At 40.5% G+C, this 21,679-nt stretch overlaps 1 protein-coding gene across 1 annotated transcript in view; it reads right to left on the minus strand.

The window, feature by feature from the left end:
• The window catches only part of LOC124623045 (putative inactive carboxylesterase 4), a 42,348-nt gene that overhangs the window by 10,358 nt on the left and 10,311 nt on the right, over window positions 1–21,679 (minus strand). Inside the window, exons 3-5 of the mRNA XM_047148837.1 lie at window positions 21,181–21,445; window positions 14,382–14,567; window positions 3,006–3,205 (exon numbers count right to left, since the gene is read on the minus strand). Coding sequence (XP_047004793.1) covers window positions 3,006–3,205; window positions 14,382–14,567; window positions 21,181–21,445 — 651 coding nt within the window. The remainder of the gene's footprint in view (window positions 1–3,005; window positions 3,206–14,381; window positions 14,568–21,180; window positions 21,446–21,679) is intronic.

A 21,679-nucleotide genomic window follows, 5' to 3' on the forward strand; every position in this document is an offset into this window, starting at 1 on the left:
TACAGGAGAGTCAAAGTCAAATTTGTGTTACGTTTTTACTTGGTTTTCATTCGTTTTCTGACTACTCCAGCAAGTGGACGAGTTTCTGATCCCAGGCTCAAAGTCACTGTTGTGTTATGTAATTAATAACGTTGTGTTTCAGTGAATGGTACACTGTGATACATTTTTGAATAGGTCTTTAAGAGAGAAAATGAATTACCGAATAAAAAATATAGGGTGTCATTTAAAAAAGTAGTACCGCTGTTCATATCTTTGTAAAAAACAAAGCTACAATGAAGGCAATCATGCTGATTGATGTCCCCCTGACGGCTAAAGAACATTTCCTTGAAAAATTTTGTAATTTGCTTCTGGACAAACACTTATTTAGGGTGGTCAACGTAAATGGGACATCCTGTATATCACTCTAATAGATGTAAGAGGAATCGTGACAGAATGTCTGAATTGTATGTTTAATTTATATGAATATATGTCAGTTTTAATCTCATTTATAGTCTGTTATATAAATAATATATGTTTTTAGACCCCTGTAAAGATGGTGCTTGTAAGTTTAATTTGTAGCTGTACTTTGCTTTTTTAAAGTTGTTTTAACAACCAGTTATGTTTCATTAGATTTGTATGTGTGAACGTCCGCAAAAGAGGCGGATATTTGTCGAAGTTCAGTGATATTAGTGTTTTTTGTTATATTCTTTTCCAGTAGGCTTCATGAGGTAATTGCAAACAAATAGCATACTGATAGGGCTTTGACTCACTGAACAATATATGATACGTCTCACCGTTTAATCTCTGTATATAAAAGGCAATGTCCAGACTCGCCCAGCCGAAACTGCTAAGGTTGGCTCTGCGTACTATGGGACTCAACTACTGTGGTCATCAGTCCGAAACTACTAAGGACAGAAAGTTGAAATTTGGAGAGGGTGTGGTTTAAGAAGGGATTTTTCGAAAGTTCACTCGTAAGGGGGTGAAATAGGGGATGAAATGTTTTTTGAAAGCCGGCTGCTGTGGCTGAACGGTTCTAGGCGCTTCAGTCTGGAGCCGCGCGACCGCTACGGCCGCAGGTTCGAATCCTGCATCGGGCATGGATGTGTGTGATATCCTTAGGTTAGTTAGGTTTAAGTAGTTCTAAGTTCTAATTGACTGATGACCTCAGATGTTAAGTCCCGTAGTGCTCAGATCCATTTGAACTATTCTTTTGTTTTTTAAAAATATGTTGCTGATGAAGGAATTTTGAAATCTGACTTCCGGTAATTGGTCTTTGGTTTCTCTGTCAGAAATAAAGAAATTTTTTTTCAGCATTTTTGGAAATTTAACCCCCATTGGGGGTGAAACTTTTTTTGAAAATAAATCATAACTGAAGACTACTAAAGTATTTTTAAAGCTACATCTATGAAAATTAGTGTTTTATTTTTCGGTTACCAATTCAGTGATTTTGGAAATGCAGTCCCTAAGAGGGTGAAAAAAGTTGAAATGTTTTACGAAATATTTCATTACGACCATATTTTCAAAGCTAAATGTATGAAAATTTGCATTTGCTTCTCCGTTAGAAATAAAAAATACGTGTGTCACTTGTTGGAAATTCATCCCCTATGGGGGTGAAATAAGAGATGAAAACCTTCGAGGAAATATTTCATTACGCAAGTATTTTTAAAGCGAAGTCTATGAAAATTTGTATTTGGCTTCTTTGTTAGAAATAGAGAAATATACATTCCACTATTGTGAAAACTCAATCCGTAATATAGTGAAACAGGCAGTGAAATGTTTCATGAAAACATTTCACTGTGAAAGAAAGCATTTTAAAGCTAAAATCGGTACTTGGTTTTTCAATTAGGAACGAAAGAAATACGTGTTTCACTGTTTCTGGAAATTCAACCCCTTTGGGGTGAAACAGGGGGTGAAGATTTTTAAGAAACCTCTACGAAGTAAGTCACAATGTTCCAATACAATATACAGTATGTTGCGAAATCCTGCTGCATATCGACTATAATCATATTGGCCTATAATTCAGTGGCTTACTTCTATTGCCTTTCTTGAATAATGGTGAGACGTGTGCAACTTTCCAGTCTTTAAAGTACGGATCTTTCATCGAGCGCGCGGATGTATATGATTGTTAAGTGTGGAGCTATAGCATTAGCATACTCTGGAAGGAACCTAATAGGTATACAGTCTGAACAGGTAGACTTGCTTAAATGATTTAAGTTGCTCCACTTTTCTGAGGATATCGAGTTCTACGTTACTCATGTTGGCAGTTATCTTTGATTAGAATCCTGGAACATTTACTTCGTCTTCTTCGGTGAAGGAATTTCGGAAGACTGTTTAATGACTCTGTTTTAGCAGCACTGCCATGGACAGTATTTCTGCCGTTATCGAGCAGTGACGTCATTGATTCTGTCTTGCCGCTAGCAGATTACATACGATCAGAATCTCCTAGGTTTTTCTGCCAGGTTTCGAGACAAAGTTTCATTGGTAAAACTATTATAAGCATCTCGCATTGAAGTACGCGCAAAATTTCGATTTACTGTAAGGGATCGCCAATGTTGGGGATTTCGCGTTGGTTAAAATTTGAAGTGATTTTTTTTCATTGTTTCTTCAACAGTGTTCTGACCTGTTTTTGTACCATGGGGGACCAGCTCTGTCGTTTGTTAATTTATTTGGCATGAATGTCTCAGTTGCTGTCGATACTATTGCTTTTAATTCAAGGTACATTTGGCCAACACTTATATTGTTATTTTGGAAGAAATCCAGACTATCTCTGAGGAAGGCGTCAAGTGAATTTTCATCTGCTTTTTTGAACAGATATATTTTTCGTTTATGTTTGGAGTATGTGAGGATTACGGTATTCAGTCTTGCTACAACAGTCCTGTCTCTCAGGATTATTACTGCTAAGAGTATAAGTGTGCTTAGACAACCGTTTGCTATTAGAGTGGGCTCGTGAACTAATTGCTCGAATTAATTTTGAGAGAGCTAGGGCTGCGTTAAAGCCGCAAGGTTCTTTCTGAGCAGAGACTTACGATCTGGGCCGTCGACAGGTCCTCTGGGTCGGCCGCCCTCAGGAAGGCTGCGAGGCGTTCGTCGTCCAGTGTGGCGTTGTCCCCCTGCTGCTGGAAGCCCAGGGCGGCGCCCAGCCGGTAGGCGACGTCGCGCGGGCTGGGCTGCAGCGCCCACGGGGTGGAGGCGACGCCGCTCTCCATCACCGCTGCCCGGAACAGGCCTGCAGGCACAGACGCGTCCGCTGGTCATCACCCCAGTCTCAACACCACCAGGCTGTTTACACACGGGAGGACTCTAAGGGGAGACGACGCAATCTTATCTACGTCTAGAACAATATGAAGAATTTTCTTTCTTTCCTTTCTAAACGGTTAGTTGCCAAATTAATTACGCTAGTGGCAAGTGCTGCACCGTGAACGCCTTGATATAAACCATAAAATTCTTCTGGGTCTGTGACCCATTTGTCATTGTGTAAAACTTCCAATTTTTCGTCACTATTGCAGCTTGCCTTCCTCACGGTATTTTTTTCTCTAACTGCTGAATGAGAAAAGTTTGGTTTTTATACTCGTATGCTGGCGGAAGAAGCTATCATCGAATTCTGGTAGGCTATTGAGGATGAGGTTCATATGGCTCTGAGCACTATGGGACTTAACATCTGAGGTCATCAGTCCCCTACAACTTAGAACTACTTAAACCTAACTAACCTAAGGACATCACACACATCCATGCCCGAGGCAGGATTCGAACCTGCGACCGTAGCGGTCGCGCGGTTCCAGAGTGAAGCGCCTACATCTACATCTACATCTACATCTATACTCCGCGAGCCACCTTACGGTGTGTGGCGGAGGGTGCTTATTGTACCACTATCTGATCCCCCCTTCCCTGTTCCATTCACGAATTGTGCGTGGGAAGAACGACTGCTTGTAAGTCTCCGTATTTGCTCTAATTTCTCGGATCTTTTCGTTGTGATCATTACGCGAGATATATGTGGGCGGTAGTAATATGTTGCCCATCTCTTCCCGGAATGTGCTCTCTCGTAATTTCGATAATAAACCTCTCCGTATTGCGTAACGCCTTTCTTGAAGTGTCCGCCACTGGAGCTTGTTCAGCATCTCCGTAACGCTCTCGCGCTGACTAAATGTCCCCATGACGGATCGCGCTGCTTTTCGCTGGATCATGTCTATCTCTTCTATTAATCCAACCTGGTAAGGGTCCCATACTGATGAGCAATACTCAAGAATCGGACGAACAAGCGTTTTGTAAGCTACTTCTTTCGTCGATGAGTCACATTTTCTTAGAATTCTTCCTATGAATCTCAACCTGGCGCCTGCTTTTCCCACTATTTGTTTTATGTGATCATTCCACTTCAGATCGCTCCGGATAGTAACTCCTAAGTATTTTACGGTCGTTACCGCTTCCAATGATTTACCACCTGTGGTATAATCGTACTGGAATGGATTTCTGCCCCTATGTATGCGCATTATATTACATTTATCTACGTTTAGTGAAAGCTGCCAGCTGTCGCACCATGCATTAATCCTCTGCAGGTCCTCCTGGAGTACGTACGAGTCTTCTGATGTTGCTACTTTCTTGTAGACAACCGTGTCATCTGCAAATAGCCTCACGGAGCTACCGATGTTGTCGACTAAGTCATTTATGTATATTGTAAACAATAAAGGTCCTATCACGCTTCCCTGCGGTACTCCCGAAATTACCTCTACATCTGCAGATTTTGAACCGTTAAGAATGACATGTTGTGTTCTTTCTTCTAGGAAATCCTGAATCCAATCGCAAACCTGGTCCGATATTCCGTAAGCTCGTATTTTTTTCACTAAACGTAAGTGCGGAACCGTATCAAATGCCTTCCTGAAGTCCAGGAATACGGCATCAATCTGCTCGCCAGTGTCTACGGCACTGTGAATTTCTTGGGCAAATAGGGCGAGCTGAGTTTCACATGATCTCTGTTTGCGGAATCCATGTTGGCTATGATGAAGGAGATTTGTATTATCTAAGAACGTCATAATACGAGAACACAAAACATGTTCCATTATTCTACAACAGATTGACGTAAGCGAAATAGGCCTATAATTATTCGCATCTGATTTATGACCCTTCTTGAAAATGGGAACGACCTGCGCTTTCTCACTAGAAGCGCTCGGCACTAGCGGCCGGCGAGGATGAGGTGGCGCTTGTTTTTATTATACTATGCGATACGATATTGCATTGCCTGTGTTATTCTGATTACGATGCAAAGGCACTGCGGCGACTACAGTCGTTACGAAATAAACTAACTAAATTCGCAATTGCGAATAAAGACAACCATCAGCTGAGAATGGAATGATGACAATGAAAATTTGTGCCGGAATGCGACTCGAACCCGGTTTTCCCGCTCATCGGGAGCGTTCGACTTACCTTTTCATTTATCTTACTGCAAGAAATTACGAACGAAAATGACAAACTACTCAGAGAGAAATTAAAACTCGAACTAAGGACTTGAATTTACGTGGACAGTAGAGGTTCTGTAAGCAGAAATCCGTAGATCGCTGGTTGGAACCCGGCCCGGAGGAAACATTTTTATAGCTGTAGCTCGGAAGGACAATTGACACATGAGCTGACGGTTGTCCTTCACCGGACTGAATCTTCACCCGGGCGACGGTCATCATCGTAAGGAAGAGCCCGAAGCCTTGACGTGCCATGACACGATTATGATTACTCATAGAGACAAAATGAGTAATATGTGAATGATTGAATATTAATACTGTAATTCCTTATTTCTGGCCACGATGCAGTACTGAAACTTTTATAACACGCGACATCATTTTGCACTCTACGATGACAAATAAACCAACTTGACATACTTAAAAAAAATGGTAAGGCGATCGCTCGCGACGAGCGGGAGATCCGGGTTCGAGTCCGATCCGGCAGAAATTTTCATTGTTGTCATATCATTCTACAGCTGATGGCTGTCCTCATTCGCAATTAAGAATTCATTTAATGCATTCTCTTTACTGGTGTTTTCATTGTTTCTTGTCACTGGTGGAAATAGACGTTCTTGATTGGAGTTTACTTTATTGCTAGCCACTGATGGAGTTAAGCCAATGGTAAACGGGCGGCAGCAGTGAGTCACACCCAAGCCTCTAGACGTCAGACAATCATAACGGTACCAAACATTGGTACATCGATAGAGTATCAACCAAAACACCGATATAGTTTGTGGTATACGCTGTCGTCCAGGCGAAGCTGCGTCAACGGTAAGTAATGACATGACCTATAGAGCACAGGAAAAAATATCTGTGAGCGTCTGTCGTGAGGAGCTCGAGTGGTGAAATCGGTAGAGCGTTAGTTCATCGTACCAAGAGTACTGGGATCAACCAATGGTCACCCCAGTTTTTGAACTGCAGCACGTGTAAAACTATTATATAGCACAACATGTTCCTCACTTGTAAAAGGACTGTACGGAATTTATGGATGTACAGCGGTGCTGCCATCTAGCATTCAATTACTGTTCTTCTTGATGTCTTTGTTATTTTTATTCCTATTAATACTTTCACAAGTGTGATGCAATTGTTGCTTCATTCTTCTGTTCCGATTCTCAGTGTTTATTCTGCGAAACTAAAATGTACCCTATAGGTTTGATACTTTCAAATAAATGAAGCGAAAGCTACAAATTCCGAACAGTCCTTTTACGTGTCAGGAACATATTGTGCCATATAATGGTTTCAAGCTTACTACAGTACAAAAACTAGCGAGGGATCCTTCGTACGACGAAATAACGCTCTTACGACTTCCCCGCATGAGCTCCACACAGCAAACGCTCACAACTGCGCTTTATTTGTGCTACGTAGGTCATGTGGTACTTACTACTTACCGCTTTCTCACATCCTCCTGGACGGCAGCACTTTGCACGAACTGTATTCTATCGAGATGCAACGTTCGGTACCGATCCCTGTGTCTGACATTTGAAGGTTTAGGTGTCAGCGCTGTTTGCTTGCTGCCTAGTGCCTGGCTGAGGTGTACCAGTACTCTGTGTACCCGGGGCCGCTGTGGTCTGGTTCAAATGGCTCTGAGCACTACGGGACTTAACTTCTGAGGTCATCAATCCCCTAGAACTTAGAACTACTTAAACCTAACTAACCTAAGGACATCACACACATCCATGCCAAAGGCAGGATTCGAACCTGCGACCGTAGCAGCCTCGCGGTTCGGGACTGAAGCGCCTAGAACCGCACGGCTACCGCGGCCGGCCCGCTGTGGTCTCCCGCGACTGTGTGTGTGTGTGTGTGTGTGTGTGTGTGTGTGTGTGTGTGTGTGTGTGTGTTGCCTCTGTTGAGCTGTAGTTCCGTAGTGCTGTTACTGGCGGCAGCCAAGTCGGTACACGTCCCCTCTTTTCTGTTGGCTATTTCTATCGCCCCTCTAATCTTCCCCCTCGATCTAACACTATAAAACTGATACCCTAGTACAGCGATACTCTAAGTATCGCGTTTCTACGCTATTCTCTCACTTGCGATGTATAAAATAAATAAAATAAAATAAAATAAAATATTAATTATGTATTATTGTATGATAGTGATTGGTTGTAATTAATATTTACGTGACGTTTAATTATTCGGTATCAGACGCTTGACAATGGCTTTTTCGTAAATGTAATGTTATTCGTAGTTGACCGTGAAATAAGACTCAAATAATCGGACTTCGTATTTAAATCGTTTCCAAAGACTGCTGCGGTAGGTGCGGACTCAAATCTAAATCTCAATATTAGAATAATTTGCCAGCCATGTCAATACGTCGTACAGAGGTGACTGTCTACTAAACAAAAAAATTACACAGTTAGTTAAATCAGATATATTCAATGAATAAGCCTACAGTTCACAATCCTACTTACTTTTATAAATATAAATTCTTTTCAGAATCGAGTGCCTAGTATGGTTGCAACTCGCAGTAATTTTCTATATCATGAAATATGGCGGTGTGCCAGACAATAAACTAAAATACGTGCTTCTCGCACCACTTCAACCAGGGCTCTTCCTTTTTTTTAATCAAACATACGAGTAACGTAAATGTACTTTTGTTTTATCAGCGACACAGCGCTGCAGTTGTGTGCCATAGGCTTTATTTATTTGTCACTGATTATTTATTTAATTAATATCTCGCGTTTCCGAGGAAACTCACGCTCGGCATGCAAATGTGCCTTTATATTGCCTCCTGAATTGCGAGGCGAAAGGACACACCTGCAGGCGAGCAATTCACCTAAAGGCACAAGAAAATCTAAGTTATGTACAACTATTTACATGACTTACATTATACTGTATATTATATACAAAATTTGAATGACGCGCGTGCGCCGAAAAGTTCTTATGTTGGCAGATAGAGTGCGCGCATGCGCAGAAGCGTCTGTGTAACTACGGCACTGCCGTTATTTCGTAAATTTAGATCACGCGGCACAGTATTGCAGTTCATATTGTTCGTGTGCGCGCGCATTTCTTAGTCGTTGCACAAAGAAAATATTCCACCAAGATTACATATGAAGACTACATTCTATGACAGGTAACTTAGTTTTAAAATTACAATATTTGTTATAACACAATACAACTTTAGATTGTTGAATGTTTTTAGTTACATAGCATTGCAATGAAATGCTTCAACGAAAAATGTTCTGTTGTTTCAGGTGCGTTGACCTATACACATCGCGTCGTTATTGCAGTTTATATTCATCTACTGCACAGTACAGTTTCACAGGTTAGTGTCGTCGTGGTAAAGTTTTCTTGATCACAGTAACATCGCTGTATAACAACGTGATTGATACATAAGCATGTCCATTTCCTATTTCCATTATAGTCGTTGTGATGCAGTTCGTTGTGACAAAAAGCATTGTTTATTACAGATCAGACGTGACCCGTCGAGTAATTGGTCCACGTGCAGTTCGTTTTTTTTTTTACATTCCGTGGAAGCTTGGTTGCAGAACCTCGGACGGCACATAGCTGGCGTCGATCCATGGACAGTCCAGGTAAGAGTGTCCGTCACATTTCGAGAACATTTCATTCCCTGAAGTTCCAACCAAAATTCTTCCACCCGTCGTGTTGTTTTCTGGACAGGCACTTTGTGTCCATTTAATCCAGTTAAGATCTTGAAGTTGGGTACTGTAGTAATGTCACTAGACGATGCACGAATTATTCACTTCACATTTTCAGTTTTTTGCTGAATATAGCTCACCTAAATGTTCGTTAATGTCCGTGAACAGAGGTTCACTATGCAATGTCTTTTTGGCACTCGTTTTGTTCAAATTTTTACATGATACATCAGTTAAAAAAAATAAGTAATAATACATACACACGTCACATATTTTCTTAGCATAAACATAATACAGTTGCACATAAACATGTTTACATCATCATTACATAGCTATAGGTTATTACATTGTGTCACATTTGATTACATGAATTGCAGATATTTACATCCTCTTTAGCGGTTTTGCTGGGATATTATCGATGTTTTTTGTGATGTCATCTGAAATTAAGATAGGTTAGACACAACATTCATTACATCAGTAGGCAAGACCAGGCGTTTTCGCTACTCAATAAATATTCAAAATAGTAAGAGAGAAAATGTTCGATTCCTCGCGTTTTGTGCGTGTGTGTAGAGTGTCTGTGTGGCCTTGACTACTGATAGATGCTTTTCGTGCTGAGAGATGTGCGTCTAATCTATTTCTCGAAGTAAAAGATCGCTTCACAGATGACGTCTGTCGGTTCGTCAGGTGTCATACCAAGTCAGTGGTACCTACAGTCACAAATGTTCCGTGAAAAATTTATATATCATTCACTGTTACGTAATCATAAATTTTACTTTAATATTCAGTCTTCTCGGTGGTGCCGCGGCGTTGAAAGAAAAGTTCTTCTGTCTTCAACTGCGTCACTGGAACCGCTGAAATGAAAATTTCTATACTACTTATTATCTGTGTTGTAATTTGTTTTAGTTCTTGCCACACAGCAGGTCGTTGAGATAACGGTACGTTATATGTCTTATGGTAGAAGATCTTGTGAGGCTTAACTTCAATCTTGTACACATACGTGTTGATAACACCTAATCGTTTGGTAAAAACTTGTAAATATTTGGATAACACTTCCTGTAGTTTTATACGTTCATGTACACTGAGAGCTGTAGCTTCACTTATCTTATGATCAAGCAATGTTTTCAAGTCCATTAGCTCTGTGTCAGATGAGTGTGTTTGCATGTCTTGAATGTCTTTGTCAAGTACTAACTGAACCTTGTACCCTATACAGTGTTTGTCATGCTTTAGAGTTCTCCTGTCCAAATCAATAATAATTACACTGCCTTTATCATTTAAAATACATTTACCTTTGGAGAAGTCTATAATGCAGTCCTTCTCGCTCATAATATCTATTCCTAATATGCAATCTGTCACAAGGTTTTGTACAACCAGGAATGGCCATTGTACGGTTCCATTACCTATTTTAACGTTTACAAAAACTTGCTTTGTAACCCTACATGACTTATTACCTAGAGCGGTAGTTATTTTACAGTTTTGGGCAGGAAACTCAGGCACAGGCTCCAATTCACACATCTTTTTATAGAAATTAAAAGACAAAACGCTCACAGCTGCACCTGTATCTAAGATAATAGTAGTTGGAATCCCACCTACTACACCAGTAGTAGATGCTAAAACAATTTCATTTGTGTTTAAACGACATTGTGTACTGTCTTGTAAAAGTTCATCTGATATATTGTCATTGTGGTTGTATCTTATAAATAAAACAGGTAGCTTTTGTTTAGAATTATTAGGCACATCAATATTTTGTTGTTCAATTGCGGTGTCAAATAACTGATTAACATTGAAGTCGCCCCCCAAGAATTCTTCAGCCACGACCTGGGGCAAAGTAGTGACTGTTTCTAGTTTGTTGGATTAGCATTTGTACTAGGTACTGACACAGATTGGGGTTGTGCATCAGGTGTCATTTCTATTATATTCACATTCGGATATTGCCTATTATGATCTCCAAACTTTTGCGGTTGTTGTTGCTGTTGCGCATTATAACTTACCTGTCGGTCGTAAGGTATGCTCCAATTTTGTCCTGGTGGCTGCTGTGGTAAAGCAGTATTTGAATGAAAGTATTGATCGCTACGAGTCCAGCCTTGATGCTGTCTTGGCTCGTAGTTATTATTATTTCTATTTCTGTTTGTGTTTTTGTTGTTACATTTGTATCCGTTGTTACCGTTGTTGTTATTACCGCGGTGCCTTTTGTATGGATTGCCGCATGAAGTGTTATTACTGTTGTAATTGTTGTTTGTATTGGAATACGCGTGTTGATTTTGATTTCCGTATTGAGACTGCATGTGAGTTTGCTGTTTTTGCTGTACCGCGTATCCAACTGTGGGCGCGCCAGAATTGTGTTGGCAAGCCTGCATGTTTTGCATACCACTAGTGTAAACATTGTGGCTGCTGTTTTGCCGCGCGAAGCGCTGATCTTCAAGTAACATGTCAACCGAATCTAAAGCTGTTAAAAAATAATCTGAATCGTCATCCGGGATATGTAGAAGTTTTTCCTTAATGTTGAAAGGCAATTTGGCCTTCAACGCTCGGAGTATATCACGTGTTGCGACTGGTTCGTCTAAAAAATGTCTCATGTTCAAGTATTTTTCAAAATATCTGCGTAAGTTACCATTTTTACTGTTAAAAGTTTCAGGTTCTAAAATTTGTCTTCTGAGTCGCTCCTGGACGGATTGCGACCAGAATTTGTTCAGAAAAGCACGCTCAAACTCACTGTACGTGGTACATACGTCAGCTTGACTGTATGCCCAGACAGCTGCATCGCCTTGGATGTAACCGACAATATATGAAATCTTTTTCCGGTCACTCCAAGTGCGTGGAAATGCGTTACTAAAAGATTTGAGAAAAATCACCGGATGAATGGTTCGTTTTTCTGGGATAAAAATCTGAAATTGCCTGTGTTTCATTAAGCTTTCTTCTTCCTTTGCATTATGATATGGATTTGTACCACTGTAATTACTGCAATGCTCAGCTGGCGAGTAATTACGATAATGTTGCTGTAGTTTACCATGATAATAGCTTGTGTTTGTGTTTGCACGTTGTGTTATGTGTTGTTGTCGTGGTGTGTTTTGTTCTTGTGTGTATGTTGTGTGCGGTATGTGTGCGTCACACTCGTATGTATATTGGTTTCTGAACTGTACATTTTGACTGATATTTTCGTTACATTCAGACTGTGGTTGATCGGTGAATTGTCTCATGGGTGCAGTGACGGATTGTACTGCATCACTAATCAGCTGTTTGTTATTAGTGATGTATTCCACTACGGAGTCGTGCACAATTGTTGGTAAATTTTCACGTATGCATCTATCAAAATGTTTGTCTTTGTTCTCTACCCAATCATGAAATTCTTTATTAATATTTTGAAAATGAGCTGTGGCATCAGATTGTAAGATGTCAGTCAGGTGTTGTTCAACATCGTCAAATTTATTCTGCACGTCAGTAATTCGTTTTTCAAGGTTGTCGTGTACTGAAGGATATGTTTGAATTTGTTCACTAAGAGCTTCACACGTGACATTAAGGTTTTTTAATTGTGTCTGTAAAAGTGCTACGTCAGTTGTAGTCTTTTCTTGTCTCGTATTAAGCTTGGAAAATTTCGTACTGAGTTCAGTCATCTGTTTGGTCAGTGTGGCGTCTATAAGTTCCACACGTTTACATAAAGTGTCATTACATGCCTTGATTGCTATGAGGTCAGATTTAATTTCGTCATTTTGTGTCTTTAAGGTTGCCATGTTTTCGGCGTTTTGCTTCATTAGCATTTGTAACATGTTGGCAATGTTTACTGTTTGCAAGGTCTCTGCCCCCGCCGCGTCATTAGACGTGACGTCATGCATTAACATGTGCTCTGACTGAGACTTTGAAATTTTTGTGGTGGACGGCCTATTGTCAAAACTTCCGTTAACACTTGCGTCAATATTTGATGAATCGTCACTACCGGTTGCTGTCGTAAAGTCATTTTCTAACACTTGTCTCTCGTCCGAGTCGGATTGCGTCTGAATAGTATGTCTTTGCTGTTCCATCTTTGCGTATTGTTTTCTAGTTATGACCATGCCACACGTGATATATATTTCAAGAAATTAATGTTTGACACTGGTTTTAAAATAAAATGCAGTTGAGCATGAATCGCTCGTAGCAACAATGGCTATTTGTTAATTTAAAAATGTAAACTGAATATGGGATTATTGTTAATGGCTGCTGTCCATGTTACAACGTATCGTACGGAAGTCGGCCATATTGTACACTCGTGTATTGGTATTGTTGCAGAAGTTATTGTTTAAGGAAAAGTACTGAGAATGAAATTTATCACTGAAAACTGCTACGCGCGAAAGAAATACTACAGAATCTACTGAAGAGCTAATACACTGAATTATGCGTCTGGTCAAGCCTGCCAATGCAAAGATGCTGCGTCTTACCTTATTTTGCTGGAAGCTTCATTGCGTCTTCCCGCAAAATTTTAGAATTGGAAAATATCTTCAGATCTTTGTTATTTCTCATACATTCACGTCCAGGTCCAGAAAGTTAATTTTTCACATGAAACAAAGAGAACAATGTAACAAATGACAAAATAACAAGTCCGACACGCAGTCGCCAATATAAAATAAAATAAAATAAAATAAAATATTAATTATTTTTATCTGTATGATTGGCTCTCCTATGAGTCGTCAGGTTTTGATTATTCGGTATCAGACGCTTGACAATGGCTTTTTCGTAAATATAATGTTATTCGTAGTTGACCGTGAAATAAGACTCAAATAATCGGACTTCGTATTTAAATCGTTTCCAAAGACTGCTGCGGTAGGTGCGGACTCAAATCTAAATCTCAATATTAGAATAATTTGCCAGCCATGTCAATACGTCGTACAGAGGTGACTGTCTACTAAACAAAAAAATTACACAGTTAGTTAAATCAGATATATTCAATGAATAAGCCTACAGTTCACAATCCTACTTACTTTTATAAATATAAATTCTTTTCAGAATCGAGTGCCTAGTATGGTTGCAACTCGCAGTAATTTTCTATATCATGAAATATGGCGGTGTGCCAGACAATAAACTAAAATACGTGCTTCTCGCACCACTTCAACCAGGGCTCTTCCTTTTTTTTAATCAAACATACGAGTAACGTAAATGTACTTTTGTTTTATCAGCGACACAGCGCTGCAGTTGTGTGCCATAGGCTTTATTTATTTGTCACTGATTATTTATTTAATTAATATCTCGCGTTTCCGAGGAAACTCACGCTCGGCATGCAAATGTGCCTTTATAGATGCAGTTTCGTAAGGCGAGAGACGTGTTTTCAAGCCCTAAATACCTGTACATTTTATCTTAACATTCTTACCCTCGGCTTTCCGCGAGAGGAACAGGAATGACGATGAGGCACCGCCAGCGCTCTCTCCGAAAATGGTGACCTCGGTGGGGTCACCACCAAAGGCCGCGATGTTCCTCTGTACCCACTGCAGCGCCAGCAGCTGGTCCTTGAGGCCCGCGTTCCCCGGGATGTCGACGTTCTGCAGGCTCAGGAACCCTGCGACAGGTGGACAAAATGATCTCCTGTCGTTCAAAGCGACGATGAACTTTACCCTCCCCCCTCCAGATGGTTCCCAGTGTGTCCACAATGAGCCTACCAGACAAAGGCTTGGTGTGGCAAAACTGAATACTACGCACTCATTCAATACTGAGGGCGGTTCAGACCCCTCCATTAGAGACGTTTAAAGTAGATTCCGGGTGCAATACAAGTGCTGAACATCCACCAACTGAGGCGTAGCGCCGTATACCGATCCTGCCTTGGAGGCAGTTAAGTGGGAGATGTGTCTCAGAGCTGGGTAGTGACAGATGGTGACGCGAGACTGGACGCGCACGTAGTTTATGTATCAGCCTATAGAGGACAATATTGGATAGGGGGGACTGTCATTTTAGTTTCGATTGTGCCCACTAGAGTGCACTAAAGTAATAGAATGTTTTTCATAAACTGCTCTAGTATTTTCATAAAGTGTTATTATGTCTTTTTGTGGATGAGAAATGTTATAAATGTGTTTTAGCAGTATGCATGATGCGTGAGTGTGGTGTAACGTTAATATGAAGATAATTGTTTAACGATTTACGTAGTACGATTTAGTGTGGGAACTTTTCGAAGAAGTATGGATATGGAGAAAGGGGATTTTTGTAGAATAAATTTGTAAAGTAAGTTTATGGTAAAGGGAAAGTTAATTCAGGTATAAATAACAATAGTAAATAACTTTATGCATAAGCAAAACTTCAGCATATTAGATAATTACGTCGCTAAAAAGTGCACTCGTTAGGTTTACTATGTTGCGATTGGTTATTGATGAAAAGCACGGATTGACGCGGTAGAATGTTGCTTTGCTATTGGCTGTTGAGTAGACTGACCAATAGTGAAGCAATATTCTTCGCGCGCCTTTCTCTGCTGGTAGAGAAGACTTAGAGTATTCTAGACAGGAGTCGGAGGCTAGTCATGAAACAGTTCCGACATATGTAGTAGTAGTTCCGATTGAAATGATAAGTTGCCGGATCTAGCAGTGTTTCATACATCAAAAGTGTGGTAAAGTGACGGCATAATTATTCTGATGGGCATGTAGAAATTTTGGAATATTTAAGTGAATTTTGTGACGATAGAAGACATATATTCCGCGTGGCGTATTTAGCAGGTCGGTGGCTAAAAACTGTGACTGCATTTGGTAGCGACAGACTTAATATTTGGCGAGCATTCTCAATCAAAAACAACCAATATTTTTTTAGCTATTATGTTTTCGGGAAACGTAACACCATAAACTTGCTAACGTGAATGAAAGGGGTTGTGAGTGACCGTGTTAAGACTAGCACGGGCTTGGCAGTGATACTTGTTCACCTACGTTTCAGAATATATTAATTGAGGACAAACTTTCCAACCTTTCATTTAGTGTGAAAACTTTCTCCCGAAAAGTGGATTAGTGACTTTAATTGCAGCCTGGTTCACGTCGAAGTACAGTAGGTTTCGCTCGGCTTCCATATTCATGGTATGCTGAGACAATGTTCACAGGTAGGTGCAGGTTCGTCGTAAAGGGACGGAAAGAACCGCGCCGCTGCACCGCCTTTGCACATCATTGTGCACAGCTAAATATTCGACTTTCCTGGGACCTCATGCTGTAAAGCCAGATATTCGAACATCAAGAGACACTCTTATTCGAAGGTGTTCATCAAGTATCTGGATCCCTGACTCCAATCCAGAACTGCAGTTGCGAAGGTGTATTCAGCTCCGACCAATAACCTGTACTTCGCCTCAGATGCCTACGACTATCCTGGAGCATGAAGGACCGTGTTTAAATTATGAATAAAAGGAAGAGATTGAAGAAATGTATGATGAGATAAGAGAAATTATTTAGAGAGTGAAGGGAGACGAAAATTTAGTAGTCATCGGGGACTGGAATTCGATAGTAGAAAAAGGAAGAGAAGGAACAGTAGTAGCTGAGTATGGAATGGGGGTAATGAATGAAGGAGGAAGCCGCCTGATAGAATTTTACACAGAGCATAACTTAATCATAGCAAACACCTGGTTTAAGAATCATGAAAGAAGGTTGTGTATGTGGAAGAGGCATGGAGTCACTGGAAGGTTTCAAATAGATTATATAATGGTAAAAAAGAGATTTAGGAACCAGGTTTTAAAATGTAACACATTTCCAGGGGAAGATGTGGATTCTGACCACAATCTATTGATTACGAACTGTAGATTAAAACTGAAGAAACTGTAAAAAGGTGGGAATTTAAGGAGATGGGACCTGGATAAACTGAAAGAACCAGAGGTTGCAGAGAGTTTCAGAGAGAGCATTAGGGAACATTGGCGACAACGGGGAAAAGAAATACAGTAGAAGAACAATGGGTAGTTTTGAAAGACGAAATAGTGAAGGCAGCAGAGGATCAAGTAGGTAAGAAGGCGACGGCTAGTAGAAATCCTTTTGTACCAGAAGAGATACTGATTTTAATTGATGAAAGGAGAAAATATAAGAATGCAGTAAATGAAGCAGGAAAAAAGGAATACAAACGTCTCATACATGAGATCAACATGAAGCGCAAAATGGTTAAGCAGGGATGTGTCGAGGGCAAATATAAGGATGTAGAGGCATATATCACTAGGGTTAAGATAGATACTGCCTACAGGAAAATTAGACACACCTTTGGAGAAAAGAGAACCACTTGCATGAACATCAAGAGGTCAGGAGGAAACCCAGTTCTAAGCAAAGAAGGAAAGGCAGAAAGGTGGAAGGAGTATGTAGAGGGTCTATACAAGTGCGATGTACTTGGGTTCAATGATACGGAAATGGAAGAGGAAGTAAGTGAAGATGAAATGGGAGATATGATACTGCGTGAAGAATTTGACAGATCACAGGAACACCAAAGTCGAAACAAGGCCCCAGGAGCGGACAACACTCCATTACAACTACTGATAGCCTTGGGAGAGCCAGCCCTGATAAAAATCTACCATCTGATGAGCAAGATGTATGAGACAGGCGAAATACCCTCAGACTTCAAAATCAATATAATAAATCCAATTCCAAAGAAAGGAGGTGAAGGTAGGTGTGAAAATTACCGAACTATCGGTTTAATAAGTCGCGGATGCAAAATACTGATACCAATTCTTTACAGACGAATGGAGAAACTGGTTGAAGCCGATCTTGTGGAAGATCAGTTTGGTTTCCGTATAAATGTTGAAACCCGTGAAGCAATACTGACCCTACGAATTAGATGATAGATTAAGAAAGGGCAAACCCACATTTGTAGCATTTGAAAAGCTATAGAAAGTTTTTGACAATGTTGACTGGAATAATCTCTTTCAAATTCTGACGGTGTCAGGGGTCAAAAACAGGGAGCTAAAGGCTATTTAGAATTTGTACAGAAACTATACGGCAGTTATAAGAGTCAAGGAGCATGAAAGGGAAGCAGTCGTTGGGAGGGAGTGAGGGTTGTAACCTAACCCCGACGTTATTCAATTAAACGAAACCAAAGAAAAATTTTGGAGTCGTCATTAAAATTCATGGAAAAGAGGTTTGCCAATGACATTGCAATTCTGTCAGAGACAGCGAAATAGCTGGAAGAGCAGTTGAACGGAATGGACAGTGTTTAGAAAGGAGACTATATGATGAATATCAACAAAAGGAAAACGAGGCTAATGGAATGTAATCGAATTAAATCGGTTAATGCTGAGGGAATTAGTTTAGGAAATGAGACACTTAAAGTAGTAGAAGAGTTTTGCTATTTGGGGATCAAAATAACTGATGATGGGCGAAGTAGGGAGGATATAAAATGTAGACTGGCAATGGCAAGAAAAGCGTTTCTGAAGAAGAGAAATTTGTTAACTTCGACTTTAACTTTAAGTTCAGGAAGTCTTTTCTCAAAGTATTTGTATGGAGTACAGCCATGTATCGATGTGAAATGTGGACAATAAATAGTTTAGATAAGAAGAGAGTAGAAGCTTTCGAAATATGGTGCTAAAGAAGAATGATGAAAATTAGATGGCTAGATCACGTGAGTAATGAGGAGGTACTGAATAGAAGAGGAATTTGTGGCACAACTTGACTAGAAGAAGGGATTGATTGGTATGACATGTTGTGAGGTATTTCGCGATCACCACTTTAGTATTGGAGGGCAGCCAGGAGGGTAAAAATCGTAGAGGCAGACCAAGAGATGAATACACTAAGCTGATTGAGAAGGATGTAGGAAGCAGTAGTTACTTGGAAATGTGAAAGCTTGCACAGGATAGAGCAACATAGAGAGCTGGATCAAACCAGTCTCTGGACTGAAGACCATAACAACAAAAACAAGTTATGAAAAAGCAGTAAGTATATCTCCGTTTTTTTGAGCATTAGAGTTTCATTACTCAATTGATAAGAAGCTCTATGACGTCTAGGACTTGTCTGACAACGTGATAGAAGACGAAATTCGAGTCGACATGGAAAACTTGAGATTAAGTAAGAAAGAAGGGATAGCTAACATTCTATCGAGATTTCTAAATTCTTTGGGTGAAGTGGCAACCAAACGACTATTTAAGCTAGTGTGTAGAATCGATAAGACTGACAACGTACCACCAGACTTCCGGAAAACTATCATCCACACAATTCTGAAGATAGCGAGGTCAGGTAAGTTCGTAAACTAACGCGCAATCAGTTTAATAACTCTTGCACCCAAGCTGCTGACAAGAATAAAATACAGAAGAAAGGGAAACATAACTGTGGTTCCGTTAGGTAACCATCAGTTTTGCTTTAAAAATGTAAAGGCACCAGACAGGTAGTTCTCATGTTGCGCTTGATAATGGAAGCAAGGTTGAAGAAAATCATGCTTAAAGGATTCGTCAAGAAGCGTTCAGCAGTGCTAAATAGTGCAAGATGTTCGAAATTCTAAGAAAAATAGGAGTAAGCTCTAAGTAAAGACGGGTACAGTATGTGCTAGAACCAAGAGGGAACAATAAGATTGGAAGTCCAGAACAAAGGCCTCGGATTAAAATGGTTTAAGAAAGGGATGTAGTCTTTTGCCCCTACCGTTCAATCTGTATACCGAGGAAGCGATGATGGAAATTAAAGAGAGGTTCAAGAGTGGGATTAAAATTAAAAGTGAAAGAATATCAGTGATAAGATTCCCTAATAACATTGCTTTCCCCGTTGAGTGTGGAGTATCACAGGATCTGCTGAATGGAATGAACAATATAATGAGCACAGAATATGAATTGGGATCAAATCAAAGGTAACGGGATATAGCAGAAATGAGAATAACGATTAACTTAACATGGAAGTTGAACACGAAGTAAACGAAGTTGAGGACTTCTGGTACCTAGTCAGCCAAATAACCCATGATGGACGAACCAAGGAGAATATAAAAATCAGACTAGCATAGAAAAAGAGGGCATTCCTGGCCAAGAGAAGTCTACTGGTACCAAAAATAAGTATTAATTTTGAGGAAGAAATTTCTGTGATGGAGGTTTTTCTCAGAATCGGCGAAGAAAGGAACATATGGAAAACATGGACAAGAAGAATGGGCAGCAAAATGGGATATGTGTCATGAAATCAGGAAATAAGCTCCATGGTACTAGAGGGAGCTGTGGAGAGCAAAAACTGAGATCTGAATACATCCACCTAATAATTGACGACGCAGTGTGCAAAAGCTACTCTTAGATGAAGAGGTTGGCGCAGGAGAGGAATTGGTGGCGGGCTGCATGAGACCAGTCAAAACACTGATGACTCACAAAAAAGTAATATTAATAGGTTCAGTAAGATGACTGGATGTGGGGATGTGACGAACTGTAAAAAGGAGCTATTTCGTTTGGACGTGCTCACGAACACAACACGAAGTTGGCTGATTTGTTGGTGGAACGAAACGTGACTTCTCATTGGATTTCTTATAACTTAAAGAAATACAGCAACCAGCCAAGACACTTTTCGGATTATTACACATCTGTAACTGGTGTAACACCTTTATACATTAGCAGTCACATTAATGTCACCCCCTGTCCGAAGCCAGAACCTTTTATACCGCAGACCACTGCACATGAACAGTTTACAATCAGAGCCTTTTCGTAAATGATTCCGGTCTTGGAAGGAAAACAATCATCATGCCCTTTAGGACGCCAGACAAATCACTCCCTTTCTGCGCTACCCCCAGGCCTTTACTGTTCTCTGCGACCCCCTCCCCCTCTCCCCCTCCCCCTCCCCCTGCACGTTGATGTCTAAAATAGGCGGTGATCACATTAATGAGGGTGGACCGTCTATAATATTGTCTAGATCACGTACGATGTAAAATATTAAAGTGTGATGACTAGTTCTAGTTGACTAAGCAATCATCTTCAGATCTGAAAACAAACAATTTCATCATGAGTGCTATAAATCTGATTTATTTCCTCAATTTCAAAATTTTTTGTAAGGTCATGGTTGAGCTGTTAAAACTTAACTTCAGGCAATTTTCTCTTGTTTACTTGTTCTCAGATCTAAATATGGTTGCCTAGTTAACTGAAACTATTTACCACATTTGAATGTACAGGACCTAAATAATTATTAAGAAATTATTTTTTAAAATTTTAAGAGATCATTTTTTTGTCTGGTTTGTTTTGGTGAGGTTTGGGATTGAGAATGGGGGCGATGCCGTGATTAGGTACTCACCCTGAGGACCCAGGCGGTAGTTGAAAGTCACTAGGAGGATACCGTTCTCCACGAAGTAGTCTGGTGCCTTTCCGTTGGACGTGCCAGCAGTGAAGCCTCCGCCGTAGATGTAGAACATTACAGGCAGTGGAGAGACGTCGTCCGTCTGGGGTACGAAGATGTTGATGTGGAGGCAGTCCTCAGAGCCCCGGCCAGACTGTGAGCACCTGGGGCCGAAGGTGAGGGCGTCCCTGACTCCAGTCCAGTTGGCTGCCGGCAGCGGAGCCTGCACACACCGGCGGCTTGCAGCAAACGGAGGTGACGGGGGCGTGTTACACAAATAGCTAAACATAGTCGCGTGACTACTTGCATTTTATGAAACATTTTAACACTGATAGCTGCCCTCAGCAACCTACATACAGCTTTTTTTTTTTTGTTATTTCTACAAATTAGGGCATTTCAGTTGAAAGACCCACACGCGTGACTGTCTGTAGGGAAAACTCAGGAAAACTGTGTAGTC

The sequence above is a fragment of the Schistocerca americana genome, chromosome 7 (genome assembly GCF_021461395.2).
Source record: "Schistocerca americana isolate TAMUIC-IGC-003095 chromosome 7, iqSchAmer2.1, whole genome shotgun sequence".
Taxonomy (NCBI): domain Eukaryota; kingdom Metazoa; phylum Arthropoda; class Insecta; order Orthoptera; family Acrididae; genus Schistocerca; species Schistocerca americana.